A 27,643-nucleotide genomic window follows, 5' to 3' on the forward strand; every position below is an offset into this window, starting at 1 on the left:
TTATTTCACTGAGCGGAATGTCATCAAATTCATCCATGCTAGCATACGTCAAAATTTCATTTCTTTTTGTTGTTGAATAAATACTACTGCATTATGTGAATGTATCATACTTTATCCATTGGACACCTGAGTTTTGTTTACCTTTTTTTTTTTTTGCAACAGAGTCTCACTTTTGTTGCTCTTGGTAAAGTGCTGTGACATCATAGCTCACAGCAACCTCAAACTCATGAGCTCAAGTGATTTTCTCTTGCCTCAGCCTCCCAAGTAGCTGGGATTATAGGCACCTGCCACAACATCTGGCCATTTTTTTTGTTGCAGTTATCATTGTTGTTTAGCTGGCTGGAGCCAGGGTCGAACTCACCAGCCTCAGTGTATGTGGCCCGCGCTATAACCACTGTGCTGTGGGCCCCGAGCCGAGTTTTGTTTACCTTTTGGCTGTTGTGAATATTGCCACCATGAATGTTGATCTATAGATACTGATTTGAATTTGTTCTTTCAGTTCTTTGTGTAAATATCTGGAAGCAGAGCTTCTGGGTCATGTTCTGATTCTGAGTTTCACTTTCTGAGGACCCATTGAGCTTTTCTACAATAGCTGCACCAATGTTCCATTCCCACCAGTAAAGCACAAGGGTTCCAGTTTCTCCACATTCTTGTCAACACATATTATTTTTCTTTCTTTTTTTTTTTTTGTTATAGCCATTATAACAGATGTCAAGAAATAAGGTCTTTTCTTTTTTTTTTTTTTTTTTGAGACAGAGTCTCACTTTTGTTGCCCTGGGGAGAATGCTGTGACATCACAGCTCATAGCAACCTCAAACTCTTGGGCTCAAGCGATTCTCTTGCCTTAGCTTCCTGAGTAGCTCGGACTACAGGCACCTGCCACAGTGCCCGGCTATTTTTTACAGACAGTCTCGCTGTTGCCCAGGCTGGTCTCAAACTCCTGAGCTCAGGCGACCCACCTGCCTTGGCTTCCCAGAATGCTAAGATTACAGGCATGAGCCACTGCACCTGGCCTATGAAGTAAGGTCTTATTGTGATTTTGATTTGCATTTCCCTGATGACTAATGACATTGCAGTGCAGAGTTTCCAACATTTAGGAGAGAATCTGAAATGATTCACGCTCAAAGGTTCAGTGGCTCCTTCTAGGGAAGAAGCACCAAGGCATCAGGTGTAGAAGGCAATGGACTTGGACCCTGCATTGTACACTTAATGTGGTTGTTTTTTTGTGTTTTCTTTGAGACAGAGTCTCACTATGTCACCTTCAATAGAGTGCTGTGGCGTCACAGCTCATAGCAACCTCCAACTCTTGGGCTTAAGTGAGTCTCTTGCCTCAACCTCCCAAATATCTGGGACTACAGGCACCCGCCACAACGCCTGGCTATTTTTTTGTTGCAGTTCTCATTGTTTGGCAGGCCTGGGTTGATTTGAACTCACCAGCTCCGGTGTATGTGACTGGCCCTTTAGCTGGTGAGCTACAAGCACCAAGCCTTAATGAGTTTTTATAACCAAAATATGTGCTACTTCTGTAGCAATTTTTTTTTGAGACAGCTCAAGCCGTTGCCCTGGGTAGAGTGATGTGGCATCACAGCTCACAGCACACAGCAGCTTCCAACTCCTGGGCTAAAGCAATTCTCCTGCCTCTGCCTCCCAAGTAGCTGGGATTACAGGTTGCAGCCGTCATTGTTGTTTGGTGAGCCCTGGCTGGATTTGAACCCGCCAGCTAAGGTGTATGTGGCTAGTGCCTTAGCCGCTTGAGCCATAAGCGCTGAGCCTGTAGCAATCATTTTTTAAATAAAATGTCTAATTTTTATTTTAAGAAAATGTGTTAAGAGTGTAGCTGCAGGTGACTGCCCCACAGGGTTCTCTAGCCAGGATGAAGCATTTGTTCTGCCTTGAGTCTGAAGCTTGACAGTCAGGAATGGGGATGTTTTTTCTTTAACCTTTAGCTTTCTTTTGTGCCTCAAGTCACAGAATACTCTAGTTTAACAACTATCATTGGATATGTATGAAGAAAAATAATAATATTAAACCTTATTGTAAAGACACTTCAACAAGGCAGCCCCAGATACCTTCAGAGTCCACTGGGCTTAAGGCCTGGCTTAAGGCTGTTGCCTGTCAGAGAAAGGTTTTATGTGACCATAGGCTGAGGCTCTGGGGATCTGACTGGAAGCTGAGCTCCCACTGCAGATATTTGTGTGTGTTCAGTAACCGCCGCTTCCCAGGCCTGTTCTCTGTTCTTGGCTTCACTTGTGCTAAATGTGCCAAAGCCACGTTTTAGCTTTGATGCTCTTCATGGTAATTGGAGTCCAAACCTATGAAGCTAAAAATGATCTTGGTATTTGTTTAGTGCCTGTGCTCACCAGCCACAGTTGTAGTCCAAATTCTGTTTGGCTCTGATTGTCCAGGGCCAGCCACTTAGTAGAAGCCTAATAAATGCTGACTGGAGTTGACTGCATTGTACAGTTGCAGAAGAGTAAAAGAGAATGTGATGATTTATTAAGTGTTGTCATGATGTACACAGACTGTCACAGCATTCTTTTTCTTTTTTTTTTAGGAACACTTTTTTTTGTATTTTACAGTTTTTATTTATTTATTTATTATTTTTTTTTGGTCGGGGCTGGGTTTGAACCCACCACCTCCAGCATATGAGGTCAGCGCCTTACTCCTTGAGCCACAGGCGCTGCCCAACAGCATTCTTTTTGATTTGTCTTGTATGATGCCAGGTTCAGCATTCTTCTTACAGAATTGTTAAATCTTAGGAATTTGCAGTTGCTTTAGAGATGATCCAAAACAGTCTCCTATCTTATACAAGATTACCTATACCTCATCCTGTTACAATATAACCTGTCCTGGACAGTAGCCAGGTCTTCTTTGCTCAGGGCCTAGCAGAGGAGCTGCCATGATTAGGCACTGTGAAGATACTTGTCATTGACAGGGTTAGCTCTCTTCTGTTGGAACTGCTTAATTTTCCAGAAGCCTATTTATGAGAACGCATGCATATATTAGAAGGTTTTAAATTTTATCTAATTTTTTTTTTTTTTTTTTGGCAGTTTTTGGTCAGGGCTGGCCTTGAACCCGCCACCTCTGGTATATGGGGCTGGCACCCTACTCCTTTGAACCATAGGTGCCACCCAAATTTTATCTAATTTTTGAAGTCAGACCCAAACCTGACCTCCCTAGAACTCATTTATGATGGTCTAGCTTAAGTGTTTATTGAGCACAGCCTTATTGGCAAGCTTTCTGTAAGATGCCAAGAACACGATGGTGAGTAGTGGGCGTGACTGCTGACTTCATGATGCCATGTCCTTTTTAGGAAAATAAGAGAATCAAATCAGCATATATATAGTGTAATCCTGTCTTTTGAGTGCAATTGAATCTGCCCTGTCCGAGGATTAATAGCCACCTTCTTTATGTTTATAGGGGATTTCTCAGGCTGCCAGATATGTTTACCGACGCCTTATCTATGATGGGATTTTGAGCCAAGCCTTCAGCATAGCTCCTGTGAGATTTTACTGAATTTTTATTTCCTTTTCCTGTCATGAGCCATTCGATATTTCTAACCTTGACCTCATTCTGCTTTTTGTCCTCTAGGAATACCAGCTTGTAATCGTGGGGCACAGCCTTGGGGGTGGAGCTGCTGCCCTGTTAGCCATCATGCTCAGAGCCTCATACCCACAAGTCAGGGGCTATGCCTTCTCCCCACCCCGGGGATTGTTAAGGTAATTCTTTGTTTTCCTTTATCTAACAAATTGCTACTTAGATGTCAGATGGTCAAGACTCATCTTTTATTCATAATTGAATTACAATTTCTCATCTTCAGGAGAGGTTTGTGTTTTGAAGCTCTGTTTCATTGAAGAATGACTGAATAGCCTTTCTTAGATCTGTCCGACCATAGCTTTGATTTCCTAAGTATATAATTCCAAGATTCTTTTCTTTTTTTTTTTAATTTTTTTTATTTTTTTATTTTTTTATTTTTTTTAATTTCAGTGTGCTTGTTCATGTTTGTTTGAAGTACTCCTTTTATGGTGATTTTCTTCTTTCTCCTGCGGTGCTGGCTGTTTTTGATGTTGTTGGTAGAGACGGGGTCTTACTCTGGCTGACTGCTGCTCATATGGGTTTTGAACCTCTGAGCTCAGGCAATCCACCCGCCTCGGCCTCCCACAGCGCTGGGACTACAGGCGTGAGCCACCACGCCCGGCCAAGATTCTTTTTTAAAATAGACTTTGTCTTTTAGAGCAGTTCAGAGCAAAATTGAGCAGAAGGTACAAAGTTCCCATGTGCCTGCCTCTGGCTCCCACATGCACAGCCTCCCTCACTATGGCATCCCCTTCATAGTGGTAGCTTTGTTACAGTCAGAGAACTTACACTGACACATTATTCCCAGAATCCATAGTTTACAGTAGGGTTCTCTCCTGGTGGTGTGTACTCTGTAGGTTTGGACAGATGGCTAATGACATTTTTGACTTTGAAAAATAAGATTTTTTTTGCTGATTGGACTGTGCTATGTAACCTTTTGCTCTGATTATAAAAGAAATTTGTACCACAAAAAAAATAAAATACACGATCAAAAATGAAAAGAAGATGTTGGGTGTAGAGGCACACTTCTGTAACCCAGCTACTTGGGAAGCTGAGTTGGGAGGATCTTTTGAAGGCAGGAGTTTGAGACCAGCATGGAGAATACAGAGAGACCTTGTCTCAAAACAAACTAACAAACAAATGAACCCTCCTAATAATAAAAGAAGAAAATCTCAGAAATTTATATCCATCAATAGAAAATCTAGAAAATATAAAAAAGTGGAGAGGCCAAAGATCTACCCAGAAATCACCACTGTAATAATTATATTGAGGTTTGTTTTTTTCCAGCTGTTTATATGTGTAGGTGTGTATTTCACAAATTAAGGTGATACCCTATACACATTATATACTAAATATTTCTTGAGAATATGTATTTTATTTTTATTTTATTTTTTATACACACAAGGTCTTATTGTTGCCCGGGCTAGAGAACAGTTGTGCCATCCTAAGTCATTGCAACCTCAAACTTCTGGGTTCAAGGGATTCTCCTGCCTCACTTTCCAAGTAGCTAGGACTTACAGGCACACAACACCACACCCAGCTGGTCTCCAACTCCTGAGCACATTTTTTTTTTTATCTCTAGAGACAGTGTCTTCCTGTATTACCCAGACTAGTCTTTTTTTAGTTTATTTGTTTTGAGACAGAGTCTCATTGTGTCACCCTCAGTAGAGTGCTATGACATCACAGCTCACAGCAACCTCAAACTCTTGGGCTTAAGCAATTCTCTTGCCTTAGCCTCCTAAGTAGCTGGGATTACAGGCACCCACTACAACACCTGGCTATTTTTGTTGTTGTTTTTTAGCTGGCTCGGGCCGGGTTCGAACCCGCCAGACTTGGTGTATGTGGCCAGCGCCCTACCCACTGAGGTACAGGTGCTGCCCCTCGGCCTCTTGAGTAGCTAGGATTGCCAAGCACCTGCCACACCTAGCCTCTTCCTTTGTTTTAAAAATAAATAGTTTTACCACATATATACATGTCTCTAAATAATATAGTTTGATTTTGCTTGATTTTGAACTTTGTATAAAGGGTATTGTACTGTATTTTTTTATGTGACTTCCTTTTTCTGTTCCATATTATGTATGCTTCATGCCTATATAGTGTTATTCGGTAAATTCTCATTACATCATCATATCCTTGTCATCCATTATTTTATGTTTGATTGGTGATAGACATTGGATTTTGTCCAGTGTGGGGCTATCACACACAGTGCTGTCTGAGATGTTTATCTATAAAATAGATGTAGAGTTGCTCATGCTCAATCTTTGGATATTTGCCAGGGTTTATTTGACAAAGTAGCTATGCCAATTTATATTTTTGCCAGCAATGTTTAAGTTCACCAGCACTTACTAGAATTATCAAATTTTAAAATTATTGCTAATATGATGCGTGTAGTGATGGTTTGTTGTGGTTTAATTTGCATTTCCTTGATTAATAATGAGGTTGAGTCTTATTTATTGGTTATTGAGTTTGCACCTTTGTGAAGTTCTTTTTGCCCATTTTTCTAGAGTCTCTCTTTTTTGATTTGTAATCATATATTCTGTATTTCAATTTTGTTTGTTGCAATACATGTATATGTTGTAAATATGCTCTCCATTCCTCAATGTGATGTGTCTTTTTACTCCTTGAATCATGTCTTCAGATTATCAATTCTTAATTTTTTGTTTTGAGACAGAGTCTCACTTTGTCACCCATGGTAGACTGTTGTGGCATCGTAGTTCATAGCAACCTCAAACTCCTGGGCTTAAGCAATTCTCTTGCCTCAGCCTCCCAAGTAGCTGGGACTACAGGCGCCCTCCACAATGCCCTGGCTATTTTTAGAGATAGCAATCCACCTGCCTTGGCCTCCCAGAATGCTAGGATTATAGGCATGAGCCACCGTGCCTGGCCCGGAGTTGTAATTTCAACTGCCTTTATTTTCTAGTTCGTTTGGGAGAGAATTCACGTATCTACATTACTGAAATTTCTAGTCTCTTAACATGGTATTACTTCCTAAATATTTAGGTACTCTTTCATTTAATGTCTGTCTTTTCCTTTTTTCTTTTGTTTAAGATAGAGTCTCACTCTTTCACCCTGGGTAGAGTGCCATGGGGTCAGACTAGCTCACAGCAACCTCAAACTTTTGGGCTCAAATAATCCTCTTGCCTCAGCCTCCCAAGTAGCTGGGACTACAGGGGCCTGCCACAATGCCTGGCTACTTTTTCTATTTTTAGAGACAGGGGTCTCACTGTTGCTCAGGCTGGTCTCAAACTCCTGAATTGAAGCAGTCCTCCTGCCTCAGTCTCCCAGACTGCTAAGATTATAGGTGTGAGGCACCACACCTGGCTTCTTTAATGTCTTTCAATAAAGTTTTATAATTTTCTCCATAAAGACTCATATATAGGTGTGGCGCCTGTTACTCAAGTGGCTAAGGCGCCAGCCACATACACCAGAGCTGGCAGGTTCGAATCCAGCCCGGGCCTGCCAAACAGTGACTACTGCAACCAAAAAATAGCCAGGCATTGGGGTAGACGCCTGTAGTCCCAGCTATTTGGGAGACTAAGGCAAGAGAATTGCTTATGCCCAGGAGTTTGAGGGTGCTATGAGCTGTGACAGCACAGCACTCTACCTAGGTCGATAGCTTGAGGCTTTGTCTCAAAAAAAAGACTCACGTACATTTTTTCTTAAGAAATGGGGTCTTGGGTGACACCTGTGGTTAAGTGGGTAGGGCGCCAGCTCCATATACTGAGGGTGGCGGGTTCAAACCCAGCCAAACTGCAACAACAAAAAAATAGCCAGGTGTTGTGGCAGGCGCCTGTAGTCCCAGCTACTCAGGAGGCTGAGGCAAGAGAATGGCTTAAGCACAGGAGTTGGAGGTTGCTGTGAGCTGTGACAGCACGGCACTTTACCAAGGGCAATAACGTGAGACTCTGTCTCTAAAAAAAAAAAAAAAGAGAGAAAGAAAGAAATGGGGTCTTTGGCTCTGCATAGCTCAGTGGTTAGGGTGCTGGCCACATACACCAGGGCTGGAGGGTTCAAACCCACCCTGGGCCTGGTAAACAACAATGGCAACTACAACAAAAAAAGAAAATAGCCAGGCATTGTGGTGGCCCGCTGTAGTCTGGTTACTTGGGAGTCTGAGGCAAAAGAATCATTTGAGCTCCAAAGTTTGATGTTGGTATGAGCTGTGACACCATGGCACTCTACAGAAGGCGACATAGTGAAACTCTGTCTCAAAAGAAAAGAAAAAAAGAAATGAGGTCTTCTTGTGTTGCCTAGGCTAGTATCAAACTCATTAGCTCAAGTAGCTGAGATTACAGGTGTGAGCCAGTGCACCCAGCTCTTACACACTTTTTATTGGATCAGTCCCTGAGCATTTGTTGCTATTTCTGTTTGTTTCTGGGTGTATTGCCATATGCCTTGTTGCTGGCCACAGAATTTTGTATTTTGATGGGGGTTTTTTTGAGACAGAGTCTCACTATGTCACCCTTGGTAGAGTGTCATGGCACGACAGCTCACAGCAACCTCAAACTCTTGGGCTTAAGTGATTCTTTGCCTCAGCCTCCCAAGTAACTGGGACTACAGGCACCTGCCACAAAGCCTGGCTATTTTTTTGTTGCAGTTGTCATTGTTGTTTAGCAGGCCCAGGCCAGGTTTGAACCCAGGGTATGTGGCCAGCACCATAACCACTCAACTTAAGAGTGCCGAGCCTGGGGGCGGCGCCTGTGGCTCAGTCGGTAGGGCGCCGGCCCCATATACCGAGGGTGGCGGGTTCAAACCCGGCCCGGCCCGGCCAAACTGCAACCAAAAAATAGCCGGGCGTTGTGGCGGGCGCCTGTAGTCCCAGCTACTCGGGAGGCTGAGGCAAGAGAATCGCTTAAGCCCAGGAGTTGGAGGTTGCTGTGAGCTGTGTGAGGCCACGGCACTCTACCGAGGGCCATAAAGTGAGACTCTGTCTCTACAAAAAAAAAAAAAAAAAGAGTGCCGAGCCTGTATTTTGATTTTTATCTGGTAACCTTGCAACATTTTCTTTTAATCATAATTCGTTTGCAAATGCTTTTTGATTTTTTAAGTGTATGTAACAGCTCATCTGAGAATGAAGTCTTTTTGGGTTATGCTTCTTTCATCTTAGCAAAATACATTCAGGTTACATGGGTGTTTGCTTTGTTTTTTTTTTTTGTAGAGACAGAGTCTCACTTTATGGCCCTCGGTAGGGTGCCATGGCATCACATAGCTCACAGCAACCTCCAACTCCTGGGCTTAAGCAATTCTCTTGCCTCAGCCTCCCAAGTAGCTGAGACTACAGGCGCCTGCCACAACGCCCAGCTATTTTTTGGTTGCAGTTCAGCCAGGGCCGGGTTTGAACCCGCCATCCTTGGTATATGGGGCCGGCGCCCTACCGACTGAGATTCTTTAATCTCTGAATTGTTAGTCATTGTCTTTTCACATATTGCCTCTTCTCTACCTCATCTTTTTTTTTTTTTTTTTTTTTTTTTGAGACAGTCTCATTTTGTCACCCTCAGTAGAATGCCGTGGTGTCACAGCTCACAGCAACCTCAAACTCTTGAGCTTAAGTGATTCTCTTGCCTCAGCCTCCCAAGTGCTGGAACTACAGGCGCCCACCACAACGCCCAGGTTGAGCCTACCTCATCTTTTTTAAGACTTCAATTAGACAAATATTATACTTTCTTGTTCTACTTGTCTTTTTTTTTTTTTCTTTTTCTTTTTTGAGACTTGATCTGTCACCCTGGGTAGAATACAGTGGCATTATTGTAGTTGACTATAACCTCAAACTCCTGGGCTTGCGATCCTTCTGCCTTAGCCTCCGCAGTAGGTAGGACTGCAGGCACATACCATAATGCTCTGCTAACTTTTCTATTTTTAGTAGAATCAGGGTCTTGCTCTTGTTCAGGCTAGTCTCGAACTCCTGAGCTCAAGAGGTTTTTCTACCTGGACTTCCTGGAGTGCTAGGATTACAAACGTGTTCTGCCATGTTTTAATTTTCTAATTACATAGGCTCAGTGCCTATAGCTCAGCGGCTAGGGTGCCAGCCACATACACCAGAGCTTGTGGTTTCGAATCCAGCCCAGGCCTGCCAAACAACAATAACAACTACAACCAAAAAATAGCTGGGCATTGTGGCAGGCGCCTGTAGTCCCAGCTACCTGGGAGGCTGAGGCAAGAGAATCGCTTAAGCCCAAGAGTTTGAGTTTACTGTGAGCTATGACATTATGGCACTCTATCCAGGGTGACAGCTTAAGAACTCTGTCTCAAAAAAAGAATTTAATTTCCTAATTACATAAAATAAAACATCAGCATGGTTCCACAGAACTCTATAAAACAAGGTATATTCAGAGAAATCTAGTTTCTTTCCTTGTTCCCTCAAAAATCTTGTCTCTCACCTCAGAGGTATCCATTTTTAAAGTGTGTGGTGTTTTTGGAGACAAGGTCTCACTCTTCTGCCCTGGCTGGAGTGAGTGCCACAATCATTGTTCACTGCAGCCTCAAACTCATGAGCTTATATGATCTTCCTGCCTTAGCCTCCCCAAATAACTGGAACTACAAGTGCACACCACTACACTTGGCTAATTTTTCTATTATTTACTCGTTTGTAATCCTAGCGCTCTAGGAAGCCCAGATAAAGAGATGGGGTTTCACTTTTGCTCAGGCTGGTCTTGGGCACTTAGGCTCAAGCATTCCTCCTATCTCAGCCTCCCAAAGTGCTGGGATTACAGGTGTGAGCCACCATGCCTGGCCCTTTTTTTTACTTGCTTTCTCATTGTTTTCATATACAGGGTGGACATAAAGTTCGTGTACAATAGTTTAACATAGTAAAAAATGCATACAGACTTTATGGATACCTTGTATATAAGTAAATAGCTATATATTTGTATTTCTCTCTTCTGTATAAAAGGTAGCATATTATACCTACTTCTCTGCATTTATTGTTGCTTTTAACAGTATATCCTGAGATTACCCCATAGCATTACAGCTAAACCTCATTCTTTTTTACAGCTCTAAAAGACTCATTGTATGGGTAGTCTTTGAATTGAGTACAGTTCTCTATAGAAGAATATTCAGGTTTTCAGCCTCTGCTATTCAGTGAATAGCCTTCTGGGTCTTTCCTTTTACATTTTTGCCTGTGGGTCTTTGACAGAGTCTTTCAAGTGGGTTGCTGTGTGAAAAGATAAATGCAGGCACGATGGCTCTGCATGCCGGTAATCCCAGCACTTTGTTAGGCCAAGGCAGGGGATCACTTGAGGCAACATAGCAAGATCTCACTAAAAAGTAAATTAGCTGAGCATGAGGGTCCCAGCCAGTAGGAAGGCTGAGGCAGGAGGACCACTTGAGCCCAGGAGTTTGAAGTTGCAGTGAACTATGATGATGCCACTGCACTCTAGCTTAGGCAACAGAGCAAGGCATTATTTCTTTAAAAAAAAAAAAAATGATAAACGCATATACCATTTTGATCTAGTATTTTAGCAGTGGAACGTCTCTGTTGAATGTATATTGTCACTTTAGTACAATCTGGCCAGTGAGTTACTACAACTGAAGTCTCTGTTTTAGTTCTTCTCTCCGTTAGAGGATAAAGAACTGTGAAAACTGACCTGGCAGTGTTACTTGACTTCTCTTTGAAGTCCTCTGTGGGCAGTATAATCATAAAACTTTTCTTTTTTTGAAATTTCAGCAAATCTCTTTATGAATACTCTAAGAACTTCATTGTGTCAGTTGTCCTAGGAAAGGATGTGATTCCCAGGTATGTTTGCAGGGATTTGTCTCTGGGTTGGGGTAACTGGAAATATTGAATTCGAAGCCTCAATATGACTTTTTCCTAAACAGGTTAAGTGTGACCAACTTGGAAGATTTGAAGAAAAGAATCTTGCGAGTGATTGCTAACTGTAATAAGCCTAAGGTAATTTGGGGTGTCCTTTTAAGAGGATTTGCAAGAAGCTTGGGCCTGTCCTTGAGATGGTATGTGGAGTTGAGAAGAATTTTCTTAGCCTAGGGCATTTTATGCTGTCAATTGAAGTTCTTCTACCTTCTGAACAGACTTTTGTCTAGAACTGTGTATGTGGTGCATAAGAAAGCAAAATGGCAGAGGCATCCGTAGCTCAGCTTGTAGGGCTCCAGCCATATACACTGAGGACACTGAGGCAGGCAGGTTCGAAACCAGCCTGGGCCTGCTAAACAACAATGACAACTGCAACAAAAAAATAGCCAGGCATTGTGGTGGACGCCTGTAGTCCCAGCTACTTGAGAGTCTAAAGCAAGAGAATCGCTTAAGCCCAAGAGTTAGAGGTTGCTGTGAGCTGTGATGTCATGGCACTCTACCCAGGGAGGCAGCTTGAGACTGTCTCAAAAAAAAAAAGAAAGAAAGAAAGATAGAAAGAAAAACCCGGGGCGGCGCCTGTGGCTCAGTCGGTAAGGCACCGGCCCCATATACCGAGGGTGGCGGGTTCAAGCCCAGCCCCGGCCAAACTGCAACCAAAAAATAGCCAGCCATTGTGGCGGGCGCCTGTAGTCCCAGCTACTCGGGAGGCTGAGGCAAGAGAATTGCTTGAGCCCAGGAGTTGGAGGTTGCTGTGAGCTGTGTGAGGCCACGACACTCTACCGACGGCCATAAAGTGAGACTCTGTCTCTACAAAAAAAAAAAGAAAGAAAAACCCAGCCAGGCACCGCAGCAAATGCCTGTAATCCCAGTGGCTTCCAGAGGCTGAGGCAGCAGGATGCCCACAGCCCGAGTCTGAGGTTGCAGTGAGCTATGACATATTGCACTCTGCTCAGGGCACAGTTTCTGTTTCAACAAAAAAAAAAAAAAGAAAGAAAGAAAGAAAATACTATTATAGAACCATTTCTTTTCTAATAAGTGATTTGCTTTCTTTTTTTTTTTTGTAGAGACAGAGTCTCACTTTATGGCCCTCGGTAGAGTGCCGTGGCCTCACACAGCTCACAGCAACCTCCAACTCCTGGGCTTAAGCGATTCTCTTGCCTCAGCCTCCCGAGTAGCTGGGACTACAGGCACCCGCCACAACGCCCAGCTAAGTGATTTGCTTTCTGCTGAAACTTCTTAGTCCTACAGTATTCTGATGCTTTTTGGTTAGACAATAAGGCTGCTGGCTCGGCCCGTGTGGCTCAAGTGGCTAAGGCGCCAGCCATGTACACCAGAGCTGGCAGGTTCGAATCCAGCCTAAGCCCACCGAACAACAATGACAGCTGCAACCAAAAAAAAAAAAAAACAGCCGGGCGTTGTGGCAGGTGCCTGTAATCCCAGCTACTTGGGAAGTGGAGGCAGGAGAATCGCTTCAGCCCGGGAGTTGGAGGTTGCTGTGAGCTGTGATATCACAGCACTCTACCCAAGGTGACAGGTTTGAGGCTCTGTCTCAAAAAAAAAAATAAAAAATAAAATAAGGCTGCCTAATACAGATTTAAGAGGTACTGGTGTATCTACTGTGGCTATTATGCAATTATCAAAAATAGTGATAGAAGTTCCTTTCGGCCGGAAGAGGTAATTCACCAAAATGACAAACACAAAGGGAAAGAGGAGAGGCACCCAATACATGTTCTCTAGGCCTTTTAGAAAACATGGAGTTGTTCCTTTGGCCACATACATGCGCATCTACAAGAAAGGTGATACTGTAGACATCAAGGGAATGGGCACTGTTCAAAAAGGCATGCCACACAAATGTTACCATGGCAAAACTGGAGGAGTCTACAGTGTCACCCAGCATGCTGTTGGTATTGTTGTAAACAAGTTAAGGGCAAGATCCTCGTGAAGAGGATTGATGTTTGTATTGAGTATATTAAGCACTCTAAGAGCCGAGATAGCTTCCTGAAACGTGTGAAGGAAAATGATCAGAAAAAGAAGGAAGCCAAAGAGAGAGGTACCTGGGTTCCACTGAAGCGCCAGCCTGAACCACCCAGAGAAGCCCACTTTGTGAGAACTAACGGAAAGGAGCCTGAGCTCCTGGAACCTATTCCCTATGAATTCATGGCATAATAAGCATATAACATAGCACACAGGAGTACTAGTGGACCCATGTTTTTAGATGCAAGAACCTATTTATTCCCCATGAGCTCAGGGCATAATAGGTGTACAGCATAGCACACAAGATAACCAATAGTCCCCATGTAACAGTGATACAAGGTGCTGGAACCAATTTCCCAGGAATTCAAAAGTCAATCAACACTTTGTCACATTCAGTGGCAAGGTGCCTCCCTGAACTACTGGAACCTCTTCCCCTATGAATTCATGGCATGGTAGATACAAATAATAGCGTAAAAATGTTTCTTGTTCATTCACTACAAGTGTGATTTTTTTTCCCCCAAAGAAGTATTAAAGCAAATTTTAATGTGATCTAAAAAAAAAAATAGTGATAGAAGTTTATATTTACCAATAGCGGTAGGAGAGGGACAAAACCCAAATTTATTTATCAATAGAAACAGGTTATCTATGACACACTGAAAAGTTTTTTTAGAGCAAGCTTAACGGGCTGGCTTCAATGGCTCACACCTGTAATCCTAGCTCTCTGTGAGGCCAAGGTGGGTGGATTGCCTGAGCTCAGGAGTTCAAGACCAGACTGATCAGCAACAGGGAGATCCCATCTCTAAAAATAACCAGGCATTGTGGCAGACACCTGTAGTCCCAGCTCCTCTGGAGACTGAGGCAAGAGAATTGCTTGAACCCAAGAGTTTGAGGTTGCTGTGAGCTATGACACCACAGCACTCTACCAAGGGTGACAAAAAATAAATAAAGCAAGCTCAAAAATAAATTTATTTTTTGTTATTTAGTCACATTTCTCAGAACATATATGAATAATTCTTAAGATCACCATTTACAAATAAAATATTTTATATCTAAAAAAAAAAGAAGAATTCTTTTTTTTTTTTTTTTTTTTGGCGGGGGCTGGGTTTGAACCCGCCACCTCTGGCATATGGGACCGGCGCCCTACCCGCTGAGCCACAGGTGCCGCCCAGAAGAAGAATTCTTATTAGCCAGGTGTTGTGGTGGACGCCTGTAGTCCCAGCTACTCGAGAGGCTGAGGCAAGAGAATTACTTGAGCCCAGGAGTTTGAGATTGCTGTGAGCTGTGAAGCCACAGCACTCTACTGAGGGCGACATAGTGAAACTCTGTCTCAAAAAAAAAATAATAATAATGATAATAATAATTCTTAGGCCCGGCAAGGTGGCTTATTCCTGTAATCCTAGCACTCTGGCATGCCAAAGCGGGTGGATTACCTGAGCTTATGGGTTTGAGACCAGCCTGAATCAGAGTAAGACCCTGTCTCTAAAAATTAGCTGAGCGTTGTAACAGGCACCTGTATTCTCAGCTACCCAGGAGGCTGAGGTGAGAGAATTACTTGAGCCCAAGAGTTTGAGGTTGCTGTGAGCTATTATGCCACGGCATTCTACTGAGGGTGACAAAGTGGGGCCCTCTCAATATTAATAATAATAATTCTTAAGAACTATGCTCCAGGTTCGGGGTCCGTGCTCAGTGGTTAGGGTACTGGCCACATGCACCGGGGCTGGTGGGTTTGAACCCAGCCAGGGCCTGCTAAATAACAATGACAACAACAATAACAAAAAAATAGCCAGGCGTGGCTCGGCGCCTGTGGCTCAAAGGGCTAAGACTCCAGCCTCATACACCTGAGCTGGCGGGTTCGCCAAACAACAATGAAGGCTGCAACCAAAAAATAGCCAGCCATTGTGGCGGGTGCCTGTGGTCCCAGCTACTTGGGAGGCTGAGGCAAGAGAATTGCTTAAGCCCAGAGTTGGAGGTTGCTATGAGTAGTAATGCCATGGCTCTCTACCCAGGGGGACAGCTTAAGACTCTGTCTCCAAAAAAAAAAAAAAAAGCCGGGCATTATGGCAGGTGCTTATAGTCCCAGCTACTTGGGAGTCTGAGGCAAGAAGAGAATCACTTGAGCTGAAAATTTTGAGGTTGCTGTGAGCTGTGACACCATGGCACTCTACCGAGGGCGATAAGTAAATCTCTGTCTCAAATAATAAATATGCTCCAAGGCAGAAGGAGGGGACAAGGAGATACAGATATGAATTTTGCCAAAGTCTGGTTTTACTTGGATGATGGGGTTAAAAATGATTTTCACTTCTTTAACCTCTTATTTTTTTACTTTTCTTTTGGTTGTTAATCAGAATAAAATTGAATTCAAAATTTTCTCCTTATCAATTACCTCCCAAATTTTTTTAGAAGTATTATCTAATGTTTTTATAAGCAGAGTAAAACTAATTTTCAGAATTGCCTGGAAAGAAGCTCAGGCCTATAGTCCTAGCTACTCAGGAGATTGAGGTAGGAGGATTACTAGAGCCTAAAGAGTTCAAGTCTAGCCTGGGCAACATATGTCAATATAAGTTAATCCCCTATACATCAAACAGAAAAAAAAAAAAAAAAAAGAAAAAGAAATTCAGGGTAATTTTCCCTCAAAGTCTACATTTTAAAAAAAGGTTGCCCCAAGTATGAGGGGTTCATTATCCAAGAGATACCCCACATTCATGACCCATGACCATGTGGGAGTTCATCATGAGTCCTTAGGGTTGCTGCCACCCTACACAGCTCCTGGCCTAAAGAGGTTTCTGTGATGACTGTGAATGCCTTGGAGTGACAACATTCTGCCTTCTTGGGTCTCACCCTTAGTACAAGATCTTGCTGCAAGGGTGCTGGTATGAACTGTTTGGAGTGAACCCTGACAACTCTCCAACTGAGCTGGATGGGGACAACCAGGGAGACCTGACGCAGCCCCTTCTCGGGGAACAGAGTCTATTGACACACTGGTCCCCAGCCTACAGCTTCTCCAGCGATTCTCCCCTGGACTCTCCACCCAAATATCCCCCTCTGTTTCCTCCTGGAAGGATCATCCACCTAGAGGAAGAGGACAGCTCAGGGAGGTGAGTGGGGACAGGTCTTCAGGTCTGCTAAGTACAATCTACTCACCACCAGTGAAAGAAAGCACGTGTTTTGGAGGTCAAAGTCAAGTGTAGCTTTGCTAGTTGATGTTTCCTTTTCCATTTAAGGTTTGGCTGCTGTTCTACTGCTCAGTATAGTGCAAAGTGGTCACATGAAGCGGAATTCAGCAAAATACTCATAGGCCCAAAGATGCTAACAGACCATGTGCCAGATGTTCTTATGAGAGCCTTGGACAGTGTGGTCTCCAACACAGCAGCCTGTATCTCCTGTCCAGCACAAGAGGTCTCTAATGTGGATGTGGCATAACCAGGGCTACTACAAACTGTCCCAGGAACTGTCCTGCTTTTGTTCTTAAACTGTCCTGAGTGACACCTGTGATGCCAACATAGCAAGTTATCTTTCAGCAGGAATTGGATGGGTACTAAGTTTGATGGTCTTCCAAATGACCAAACAACTTATGGCAAATAATTTTGGTCATAATAATAGGCAGGAGAGTTCATTGAGGTGATGGAACTGCTGATGCTGACAGTGAACATGGCGAGAACCTCAGGAAGCCCTGTTTGTTATCCTGGCCCAGAGATCATTTGGCCATCTGAGAACTGTCATTGAAGAACCTAAAGAGATCTATAGACTCCTACCCAACAGGCAACCCTTTTCACTAAACTTGGCTTAAAGGTGTGCAGTTTATTCAGAGTCTTCCTGACTATACAAACAGAACCATCATGAAGGTGCAGCCTAGAGTTTTCTCCTGGGTTACTCAAGTGCAGCCCAGGGCTCTGAGAATGCAGACAAAATCTTGTTGAGAAAGTGAGTGGAGACTACGGCTCCTGCCCTTCACAGAGCTGTAGCACTTCAGCTTGTTTACATTATCCGGATATTTTGGCAACAAGTTGATTAATTCTGAAGTATGCTTCTGGCTCTGAGGTCACCCATTGGATTTAGAGAGAGTTTTAAAAAAAACTGGCTTGGTGCCAGCCACATACACCTGAGCTGGCGTGTTCAAATCCAGCCCGAGCCCGCCAAACAGCAATGACGGCTGCAACCAAAAAATAGCCGGGCGTTGTGGCAGGTGCCTGTAGTCCCAGCTACTTGGGAGGCTGAGGTAGGAGAATTGCTTGAGCCCAAGACTTGGAAGTTGCTGTGAGCTGTGAAGCCACGGTACTGTACCCAGGGCGACAGCTTGAGGCTGTCTCAAAAAATAATAATAAAAATAAATAAAGCACATGTCATTACAGTGTCTGTCTACGTAGTAAATAATGTGCTCTTCTACTGGAGGTTTCCAGGTAGGTGTCTATTTGCTGGATGGTTTTACAGCAATTATGTTTTAAGAGGAAAGGCTAAAAGATGCAGAAGAGGAGACAAGAATACCCAGATGGCTAGAGTCAAACAGAATGCTAAGGGGGAAGGTAAGGTGAGTTCACCTGGCCACTGAGACAGATTCCCCACACACCTGTGATATGGGAATGAAGTGGACAAGAACCAGCCACAGGGCAGGTTTGCTTGAAAGGTGGAAAAAACCTGGCCCAACCTGTGCTCTGAGGTGAAGGGTAGGATAGGACTGGACACCAACACCAACACAGCTGAGGAAAGGAGATGATATTCCTCAGCTCTTCTCACTCAGCTTCCAGGATCTTCAAAGAGAGAAATCTTCCAGGGAAGCTGACCTCAAGAGATACTGTGTCTCAGGGACCCTCCTCAGCTATGGCAGCCATGCCACTGTAGAACTTTGGAAAAGCTGCAAAGGACAGTTTTTAAAACTTCACAGTTGAAATGCCGTGGCAGCATCAAGCTGCTACAAGTTTCATTTCTAAGCACAATGCTTACATTTGTCTAGTAGCAGAAAGATAGGAGATCTGACTGCACACTAACCCTCCTGGTGTGCTGTTTCCAATCTCAACCTTTAAGCATGAGCCAAGGATGGCCACACTTGAGGAACAAGAGGCCACAAGAAACATGATGTGGGCAGAAACTCCAGACAACCTCAGCAATGGCTTAGGACACAGAAAAAATGCTGTAATCCCAAAACTGACGCAGGAGGCTCAAAATGCGTATTTAGAGGGTGAAAAAGAACACCTGAAACTTAATGGGAGCTGAAATCAAAACTCAAGAGACAAATCAGGAAAAGGAAAGGTCAAGAGACCATTCCAGGAATTCCAATATTTCAATGAAAGTTGTAGAAAAAGAGAAAATTAAAAGATGAGCTTCTACGTTCCATGCCCGTAGCACAGTGGTACGGCGCCAGCCACATATACCGAAGTTAGCAGGTTCTGAACCCGGCCCTGGCCAGCTAAAACAATAATGACAACTGCAACAAAAAAATAGCTGGGTGTTGTGGTGTGCACCTGTAGTTCCAGATACTTGGGAGGCTGAGGCAAAGAGAATTGCTTAAGCCCAAGAGTTTGAGGTTGCTGTGAGCTGTGACGCCATTGCCCTCTACTGAGGGTGACATACTGGGACTCTGTCTCAAAAAAAAAAAAAAAAAAGAGCGTCTAGTACAAAGCATAAAAATAAACCCTAGGACATAGAAGACAAAAGGAAAATCTCACAATATTCATAAATAAGAAAAAGTACATCCCGGGGCGGCGCCTGTGACTCAGTGAGTAGGGCGACGGCCCCATATGCCGAGGGTGGTGGGTTCAAACCCAGCCCCGGCCAAACTGCAACAAAAAAATAGCCGGGCGTTGTGGCGGGCGCCTGTAGTCCCAGCTGCTCGGGAGGCTGAAGCAAGAGAATCGCATAAGCCCAAGAGTTAGAGGTTGCTGTGAGCCGTGTGACGCCACAGCACTCCACCGAGGGCGGTACAGTGAGACTCTGTCTCTAAAAAAAAAAAAAAAGAAAGAAAGAAAAAGTACATCCCAAAGGAAATGGCTCTGAAGGGAAGCCAGGTGTAGTGGTGCACACCTCTAGTCCTAGCTGCTTTGGAGGCTGAGGTGGGAGGATCACTTGAGCCCAGAAATTCAAGCCCAGACTAGGCAACATAGTCAGGTCCTGTCTCTTTCTTTTAAGTAAAATGCTTATATGGTATGGCCTACTGTTCCTAGGCTACAAACCTATTCAGCATGTTATGGTACTGAATACTGTAGGCAACTGTAACACAGTCTTAAATATTTGTATATCTAGACATAGAAAAGTTCAGCAGAATACAGTATTGTATCTGGTGGGACCACTTTTATATCAACAGTCTGTTGGCCAAAACATCATGCATGTGACATGTGACTGATACATGTATACTTCTCACACACCCTTTCTCAGGAAGCTCTTGAAGAAGCTACTCATCAGGATGAGTTAATCAAAAAACAGACTGTAGGAAATAAAGGCCAATATATGAGATGTAAAAGTCAGATGATTCTGAGCATATAGAAAAGTGAAAATTAATAAAATACACAATGCATATCAGCATGAAATTTAGATACAAGAAATTCACAATTGAAAACAAAGCATTAATTATCCCAAAGGAAACCAAAAGTTGTGCAGGAAAGGCAAAGTGCAAAGTTCTGTTCCTACACAGCATGGCTATGCTTATTTTAGTAAGAGCCCACAAAAACCATCACTCTAAGGGGATGGGAAAGGTGTGTTTGCAGGGGATAGGGTGCAGTGCACTTGGGAAAGAAGACCAAGCATCTTTCATAGTGGAAATGTCAACAGTAATGGTTGAACTTGAAAGACTCAACTAACAAGTAAATGATTTAGACCTATGGAGACAAGTATCAAAAAGTAGATAAATTAACTGCAAATGTTAAAATATTTTCACTGGGAAAGAGTAGGAAGATTATTGGTTGTTTTTTTTTTTTTGGCAGTTTTTGGCCGGGGCTGGGTTTGAACCCACCACTTCTGGCATATGGGGCCGGTGCCCTACTCCTTTGAGCCACAGGCGCCGCCCCATTATTATTATTATTATTATTATTTTTTTTTTTTAAGAGAGTCTTACTATGTTGCCCAGGCTAAAAAGCCATGGCCTCTGAGCCTAGCTCATTGCAATCTCAGACTCCTAGGTTTAAGTGATCCTCTTGCCTCCACTTTCTGAGTACTTGGGACTACAGGTGCCCACCATAACACCTGGCTAATTTTTCTATTTTTAGTGGAAACCAAGTATTGCTCTTGCTCAGGTGGATCTGGAACTTCTGATCTCAAGGTATCCTCCTACCTTGACCTCTAGAATGCTAGGATTACAGGTGTGAGCCACCATTCCCAGCTGCCTTTTTTTTTTTTTTGAGATAGTCTTATTTGCTGTGCTGTCACAGCTCACAGCAACCTCCAACTCTTGGGCTTAGGTGATTCTCTTGCGTCAGCCTCCTGAGTAGCTGGGACTACAGGCACCTGCCACAACACCTGGCTATTTTTATTTTTTTTTGTTGTTGCAATTTGGCCAGGACAGGGTTCGAACTCGCCACCCTCAGTATATGGGGCTAGCACCCTACTTACTCAATGAGCCACGGGCACTGCCCCAATGATTGCTATTTTTTTTTAACCTTTATAAGTTGATTTTTTAAAAGCTTTGTATTTGTCCTTGGTTAAAAAAGTAGGGGGGGGTGCCCATAGCTCAGCCCACCCACAGGGGCTGGTGGGTTCAAACCCCGCCTAGGCCTGATAAAAAAAAAAAAAGAAAAATAGCCTGGCATTGTGGTTGGTGCCTATAGTCCCAGCTACTAGGGAGGCTGAAGCAAGAGAATTGCTTGAGTCCAGGAGTTTGAAGTTGCTTGAGCTATGACACTATGGCACTCTACAGCAGGCAACAAAGTTAAGACTGTCGGTGCCTGTAGCACAATGGTTATAGTACCAGCCACACACATGAAGGCTGGTGGGTTTGAACCCAGCCCAGGCCAGCTAGAACAATGGAAACTGCAACAAAAAAAGCCAGGTATTGTGGTAGGCACCTGTAGGCCCAGCTACCTGGGTGGCTGAGGCAAGAGAATCGCTTAAGTCCAAGAGTTTGAGGTTGCTGTAAGCTATGATGCCACGGCACTCTATTGAGGGCAACATAGGGTCAAACACAGGCTCAGCACTCATAGCTCAGTGAGTAGGGTGCCAGCCACATGCACCAAGACTGGCAGTTTCCAGCCCAGCCCGGGCCTGTTAAACAATGACAACTGCAACCAAAAAATAGCCAGGCATTGTGGCAGTTGCCCGTAGTCCCAGCTACTTGGGAGGCTGAGGCAAGAGAATTGCTTACGCACAAGAGTTTGAGGTTGGTGTGAGCTGTAATGTGATAACACTCTACCGAGGGTGACATAATGAGGCTTTGTCTCAAAAAAAAAAAACCCTCAAAACGAGAGTTTTCAAAACACTAAGGAGGAAACAGGGGTCCTCAAACTACGGCCTGTGGGCCACATGAGGTGGTGTGGTTGTATTTGTTCCCGTTTTGTTTTGTTTTTACTTCAAAATAAGATGTGCAGTGTGCATAGGAATTTGTTCATAGTTTTGTTTTGTTTTGTTTTAAACTATAGTCTGGCCCTGTATCGGTCTGAGGGACAGTGAACTGGCCCCCTGTTTAAAAAGTTTGAGGACCCCTGATAGAACATGAATATTACCACGAACCTTATTCTAGTACAAGTTCAGGATCAGGAAATGACCTTAAGTTTGTGTAGTCAGTCCATCTTTGTCCTGTGTGGGGCTCTCAACACCTGCATCTTCAGCCCCAAGCACTGGACCAAGATGCTCTCACACGCAACCCGCTGTATCTCCATGTAAGCATCTCTCCACCACTCAACAGGTCTAAACCTGAGTCACCTCCCACCCCCGCTGTATTGTTTAGCTGCAGACTCGCTCACCCTGGAGGTGGCACTCCCTTTGTCCCTCCTGTGTGAAAACATGTTGACCATGAACATTTCCAGTAACCCAGGATTTTAAAGTGAGGTAAACAAACATACACCCAAGAGCTTGTTCATCGAGTCTCTCAAAAATTCAGTATTACCAGTCATATGATTCAAGGATTTATTAAGTCATACATGCAAAACAGTGCTAATTGCATTAGCAAAAGATCAATGTAAAAACACTCCACAATTCTGCAACTGTCAATTTAAAAAATTTTGTTCTAGTGGTTGAAAGGTCCAACATTGTATTCTTGCCAGTGAGTTAAGTTGTACAGAACATTGTTAGCACTAGCACAGTTTACAGAACCTCACATACTCAAGTAACATTGTTAGGCAAAGCAATTACAGGAAGCATGTGTCCGTGTGGGTGAGGTAAATAGGGGCAGTTTAGTCAAGTGACTGTTAGTAATCTGGCAAGACAGTGATATTAGGAAGGCTCAAAGTTTAAGAATATCTAAAATATTTTTAAAACTAAAAAGCTGCAACACATGATTTTTACACCTAGATACTAGAAAACTAAGAAAAGCACTTATTAGCTCTGATTAAAGTAACATGAAAACAGGAAAGCAGTTTTACTAATTTACAAAAAAATTAATGCATTATCAGAAAGATTTATAATACAAGGAGGCATATTGCTCATTAAGAAGGAATTCTATAGAAAAACAGTAAGCAACTAAGGGAATAACCAGTTCAAAGATGAATTAAATGCCCAATTTTGAGAGGGATGGCAAATGTGAGAGGAAAATCTTAAGAAAACACTTACTGATAATACCAACTTTATCATCTGCATTTAAAAGAAATTAACCTTTTAAAATTTGTACCCGTGACACTTTTATTCAGTTTATTTCTTGTATAATGTAGTGTAAATTAATCGCTACTTCTTATTTTGTCAAAATACTGTCTTCATCCTTTGATCATGTTAAGTGTTTTACACACTCCACCCTAGCACACCCACAACTAAGCAGAATACTTCATTAGAGGAAAAACATGAGTAAAGTGTTCTGTTCAAACTCAGCAAAAGCTGATCAACTATCTTTTTTAAAAATTCACTATGAAATCAAAAAGACTGATCCAAAGAGGTGTTATACCCATTCCATTATGATATACAGTACAATGTTATGTGTTGAATGTGGGCTGATAAATTATTGATGCATTAAATGGCAACATTTCCTTAAAGAGGCTGACTTGCTTTACATATCTGAAAACTACTTAGAAAATGTCTACATCTCCTAATTTCAGTCTTCTTAAAGACAAAGGTCTTTAAACAGTTTAGTGCTTAGTGTTCATAGCGCAACAATGCAACTTAGTTCAGAAGGTATTTTGGCAACTCTTATTCTGAGCAAGAACAGGGGCTTTTCAAAAAATAAGGCTTTAAGAAGGCTTGTCATTTTAGGGCTAAATTTTAATAAAATGTGAGTCTAAACTCTTACATTTAGAACAAACAAAACTTTAAAATTACTGACTGGTTCAAAATGGTTTTATGGAAAAATTAATCTGTAACAAAAACTTGGCATTGAGTGCAAAGGCTCCACCGTTTTTTGAGCAAAGCGTACAAAGGTTCCAAGGGACAGGACCAAGAACAAGGGGCTCAGACGTTTACAACAGCAGGCATTTTCTCTTCCTCTTCTTGACCGGTGGTGGGCAGAGAACTGCTCGGATAGCTTCATCAAACACTGTCTTGAGGCCTCGCTGTGTGAGAGCCGAGCACTCCAGGTATTTTACAGCACCTATAAGAAACATGGCCACATGGCATTGTTCTCTTCGCATGACTCTTCTGATCAAAACAAAGAGGCAGATAACCTCGAAGCTAGCACCTTCTGCTAGCATGGCACAGCAGAACCAACTCTCTAACCTTGCTTCTACTTTCCAGTGCTAACATTAAGACCCGGAAGGGTGGCCAGGCACGGTGGCTCACTTGAGCTCACGAGTTCAACACCAGCCTGAGCAAAAGCAAGACCCTGTCTCTACTAAAAAATTAAAAAAAAAAAAAAAAGAAACAAGCAAGAGGATCACCTCAGCCCAAGAGTTGGAGGTTGCTGTGAGCTCTGACACCACAGCACTCTACCCAGGGCGACAGCTTGAGACTGTCTCAAAAAAAAAAGGAGAGAGAGAGACCCAGAAGGGACTTGCTTAGTGGGTTCCCCAAAAGTAAGACAGACTCTGAGTAAGAGAACACACATTATACTTTCTCAGATTGCACTCCACTTTCTGTCTCTAAAATAAAAGACGTACAAAACATGAAAATGGAGGATTTCCTACCAATCTCTTTAGCCATGGCTAAACCCTGTGGATAGGTGATAGGAGTCAGCTTCTTCTCTTTCAGCTTCTCAATCGTGTCTTTATCATCCCTAAGATCAAGTTTAGTTCCCACAAGGATGATGGGAGTGTTGGGACAATGATGTCGCACTTCGGGATACCACTAGATATAAAAAAAGGAACAAAGTAATGTTATAACACTCTCCCGTATAAACTTCCTTCACCTAAACTACATGCAATAGGTCATGTGTCAGCCACCCAACTGCAGTCAGTCCCGTCTCCACTTAGTCTTCATGCAGTTACACCTTGAATTCAAACCTTGAAGAACCAGTAAGGAATATCTGGGGTATCTGATAGCCAATCAGGACCTCCCAGATTACGGATCCTACAGAATGGGCTTTACCAGTCAAGCAATAGCAGGAAGGACAGGCCCCCCAAAGCAAACTGCTTTATTTTGGGCAAAACAAGTTAGGGTCATTTTGGAAAATTCATCATCTATTCAGGGATAAGAATAAACAAACTACCCAGACCAAGGTGTCAGCTCTGCCACCATAATCCCCACTGAAAACATCCCTGATCACCACAACCAAAGGGGTCTCTTTCTCTTTAGTTATTTTCACTAAGAAATCTGTGAAAGATGCTGGAAGAAATGGTCATTTTTTTTTTTTTTTTTTTGGTTTTTGGCCAGGGCTAGGTTTAAACCCGCCACCTCTGGCATATGGGACCGGCGCCCTACTCCTTGAGCCACATGCGCCGCCCGAAATGGTCATTTTTATCAGACTGACTCCAAAGTGCTTCGTTATACTGAGGAACACAAAACATCTGAATCAGAACCTGAAGCTTCGAAAATCTACATATTTAAGCCATATACTTAAAAGCCATGTACTTTACTTAGGTACATTTAATCATGTACCTAAGTAAAATTGCTAAAACAAATTTAAATAATTGAAATTTCTACCAGTAGCTGGTATTTTTAAATATTTCCTTCTAAGAATGACACTGGGTAACAATACACTACTTACCTTTGCACGGACATTTTCAAATGATGCAGGACTCACAAGGGAAAAACAAATTAAGAATACATCCTATAAAAGGGAAACAGAAGACATTTAGAAAATAATCTTAAAATGATGAATGCACTTTGTTTTCTAAATGTTGAGAATGAGTCACAGGATGTGGAGTATGTCTACCAGGTACCAGCAGCTTCTATCAAAGCTCCCTGGATCTACCTCTCTGTGTGTCCAGTGGCTCCCAGACCAGAATCAGCTTATCAAGCAATCAGTTACTGTGAGAAAGGGAAAGTGGAGAGAGAATATGCTGGAAGCTATATCCAAGGTCAGGGAGGCATTGAACTAGATCCTGGGAGAACTCTTACCCATTATTTCCTAAACAGACAAAATCAAGTATGATGATACTATTCCAGTATTTCCATAAAATTAGGTCTATTTGCCGAAAGCAGAGTCAATTTTAAAAACCGTATCTACAGGCTGGGCACAGTGGCTTAACGCCTGTACTCCTAGCACTCTGGGAGGCTGTGGCGGGAGGATCCTTTGAGCTCAAGAGTTTGAGACTAGCCTGAGCAAGAACAAGACCCCATGTCTACCAAAAATTAGAAAAAATTAGCCAGACATGGTGGAATGTACCAGTAGTCACATAAGGAGGCTGAGGCAGGAGGATCACTTAACCTCAGGGGTTTGAGGCTGCTGTGAGCTAGGCTGAGGCCATGGCACTCTACCCTGGGCAACAGACTGAGTCTCCATCTCAAAAAAACAAAAAAAAACCTCCCAGTATCTACAAATGGTATGCTTTTCATCAAGTTTAGCATTGGCATGTCAAGTACAAACATTTTAAACCCAAGATTATCACTGGGTTCCAAAGTAATTGCTTCTTTAGAAACTGTCACAGTCCTTAACACAAAGTAGGGACTCAAATATTTGCTACTGGAGCCCTTCCCTCTGCAAGGAGGATGGTTTAATGTGTAAGTGGCATCTTCATAGTTGACAACCATTCTCATGCTGTAACAATTTGTCAAACACAACCAGGTCTTCTGGAAAATATGCACCCAGGGCAGCTATAGCTAAAGTAGAGATGCAAAGAAAAGTAGGTGCAGAGTACACACTTGGAGATTTCTGGCTAAATGTAAAATATCTGAGGTTCTCCTTCCATTCTGTCTTGTATATAAAGTCAAATTCAAATATTTACCTGTATAAAAGAAATGCCCAAGAGTTTCTAAAATGCTAGGCTTATAAAACATTTTCACAGAAAGAAGCAATTATGCTACTTTGTAAAATGCACACAATTCCCAAGCTAATGCTTTAAACCATCCAGCTGATATCTTGTACCTGAAAGGGAAAGAAACATCCCACACAACAGCTTTTTATAAATGACATTTTAAAATGCTGGCGCATGCACAAGCTTGTCTAAGAATCACCACAGCATCCCAGCAAACCATCTCAAAGCACGGTCAGGTTAGCTCACCAGCACTGCATAGCCGCACCCCAGACAGCCCCACCACACAGGACACCAAAGCAGAAAAAAGCCCTGAGCAAGGTTAGTCCTGTCTGGCTCAGCACACAGCCAGGTGAGCTTCCAGGTGGAATCATTACATCTGCCATCTCCAACCAGTCAGGAGAGAGACTGTCTCACTCAGCCCTCCTTTCACTTGAGAGGAGGGAAGACTGCAGTTCACAAACTGCTTTAAGTCAGCTGGTAGGTCAAACCCCAACCTTGAGTGGATTAAGTATAAAACACTCAAGGAACTTGAGGTTCAGTAAGAAATCCTAGGAAAACTAAGTGAAATGAGAGAACAGATAAAGCTTGAAACTGAAGTCGATTGAAAATTTTACATACGGCAATCGGCTTGTCTTTCCCCCTGGAGGTTATATCCTTACCGTACGTTTCTCCAACCTAGTAATGCATGAGAACTTGGTTTGAGTTTAGTACAAACTGAGGAAAATAACAATCAATATAACCTGTTATTGATTCTTTTATCAGAATTTTGTCTCAACCCTCCCAAGCAATCAAAAAGCATATAATAATCTAACATGACTTTGATGAAAAGTGCCACCAAAACACTCTTATGAAACCTTGCCAAAAAAGGCTATCA

General features: G+C 42.9%; 2 protein-coding genes across 7 annotated transcripts in view; one reads left to right on the forward strand and one right to left on the reverse strand.

Moving 5' to 3' along the window:
- Positions 1–17,706, forward strand: part of DAGLB (diacylglycerol lipase beta) — a 46,941-nt gene extending 29,235 nt beyond the window's left edge. For all 5 annotated transcript variants that reach the window (XM_053554495.1, XM_053554496.1, XM_053554494.1 and 2 more), the window contains 6 exons: positions 3,421–3,501; positions 3,592–3,719; positions 11,240–11,308; positions 11,392–11,464; positions 16,202–16,452; positions 16,579–17,706. In XM_053554495.1, the coding sequence (XP_053410470.1) occupies positions 3,421–3,501; positions 3,592–3,719; positions 11,240–11,308; positions 11,392–11,464; positions 16,202–16,452; positions 16,579–16,777 (801 nt within the window). In that variant the 3' untranslated portion in view covers positions 16,778–17,706. The remainder of the gene's footprint in view (positions 1–3,420; positions 3,502–3,591; positions 3,720–11,239; positions 11,309–11,391; positions 11,465–16,201; positions 16,453–16,578) is intronic.
- Positions 17,707–22,388: 4,682 nt separating this feature from the next.
- RAC1 (Rac family small GTPase 1) overlaps positions 22,389–27,643 on the reverse strand; it is a 34,643-nt gene continuing 29,388 nt past the window's right edge. The window contains exons 4-7 of one of the 2 annotated variants that reach the window (XM_053554500.1): positions 27,388–27,444; positions 25,560–25,622; positions 24,541–24,700; positions 22,389–24,008 (exon numbers count right to left, since the gene is read on the reverse strand). In XM_053554500.1, coding sequence (XP_053410475.1) covers positions 23,878–24,008; positions 24,541–24,700; positions 25,560–25,622; positions 27,388–27,444 — 411 coding nt within the window. In that variant the 3' untranslated portion in view covers positions 22,389–23,877. The remainder of the gene's footprint in view (positions 24,009–24,540; positions 24,701–25,559; positions 25,623–27,387; positions 27,445–27,643) is intronic. The other variant, XM_053554501.1, reaches the window with a different exon arrangement.

Source organism: Nycticebus coucang, chromosome 12 (genome assembly GCF_027406575.1).
Source record: "Nycticebus coucang isolate mNycCou1 chromosome 12, mNycCou1.pri, whole genome shotgun sequence".
Classification (NCBI taxonomy): Eukaryota; Metazoa; Chordata; class Mammalia; order Primates; family Lorisidae; genus Nycticebus; species Nycticebus coucang.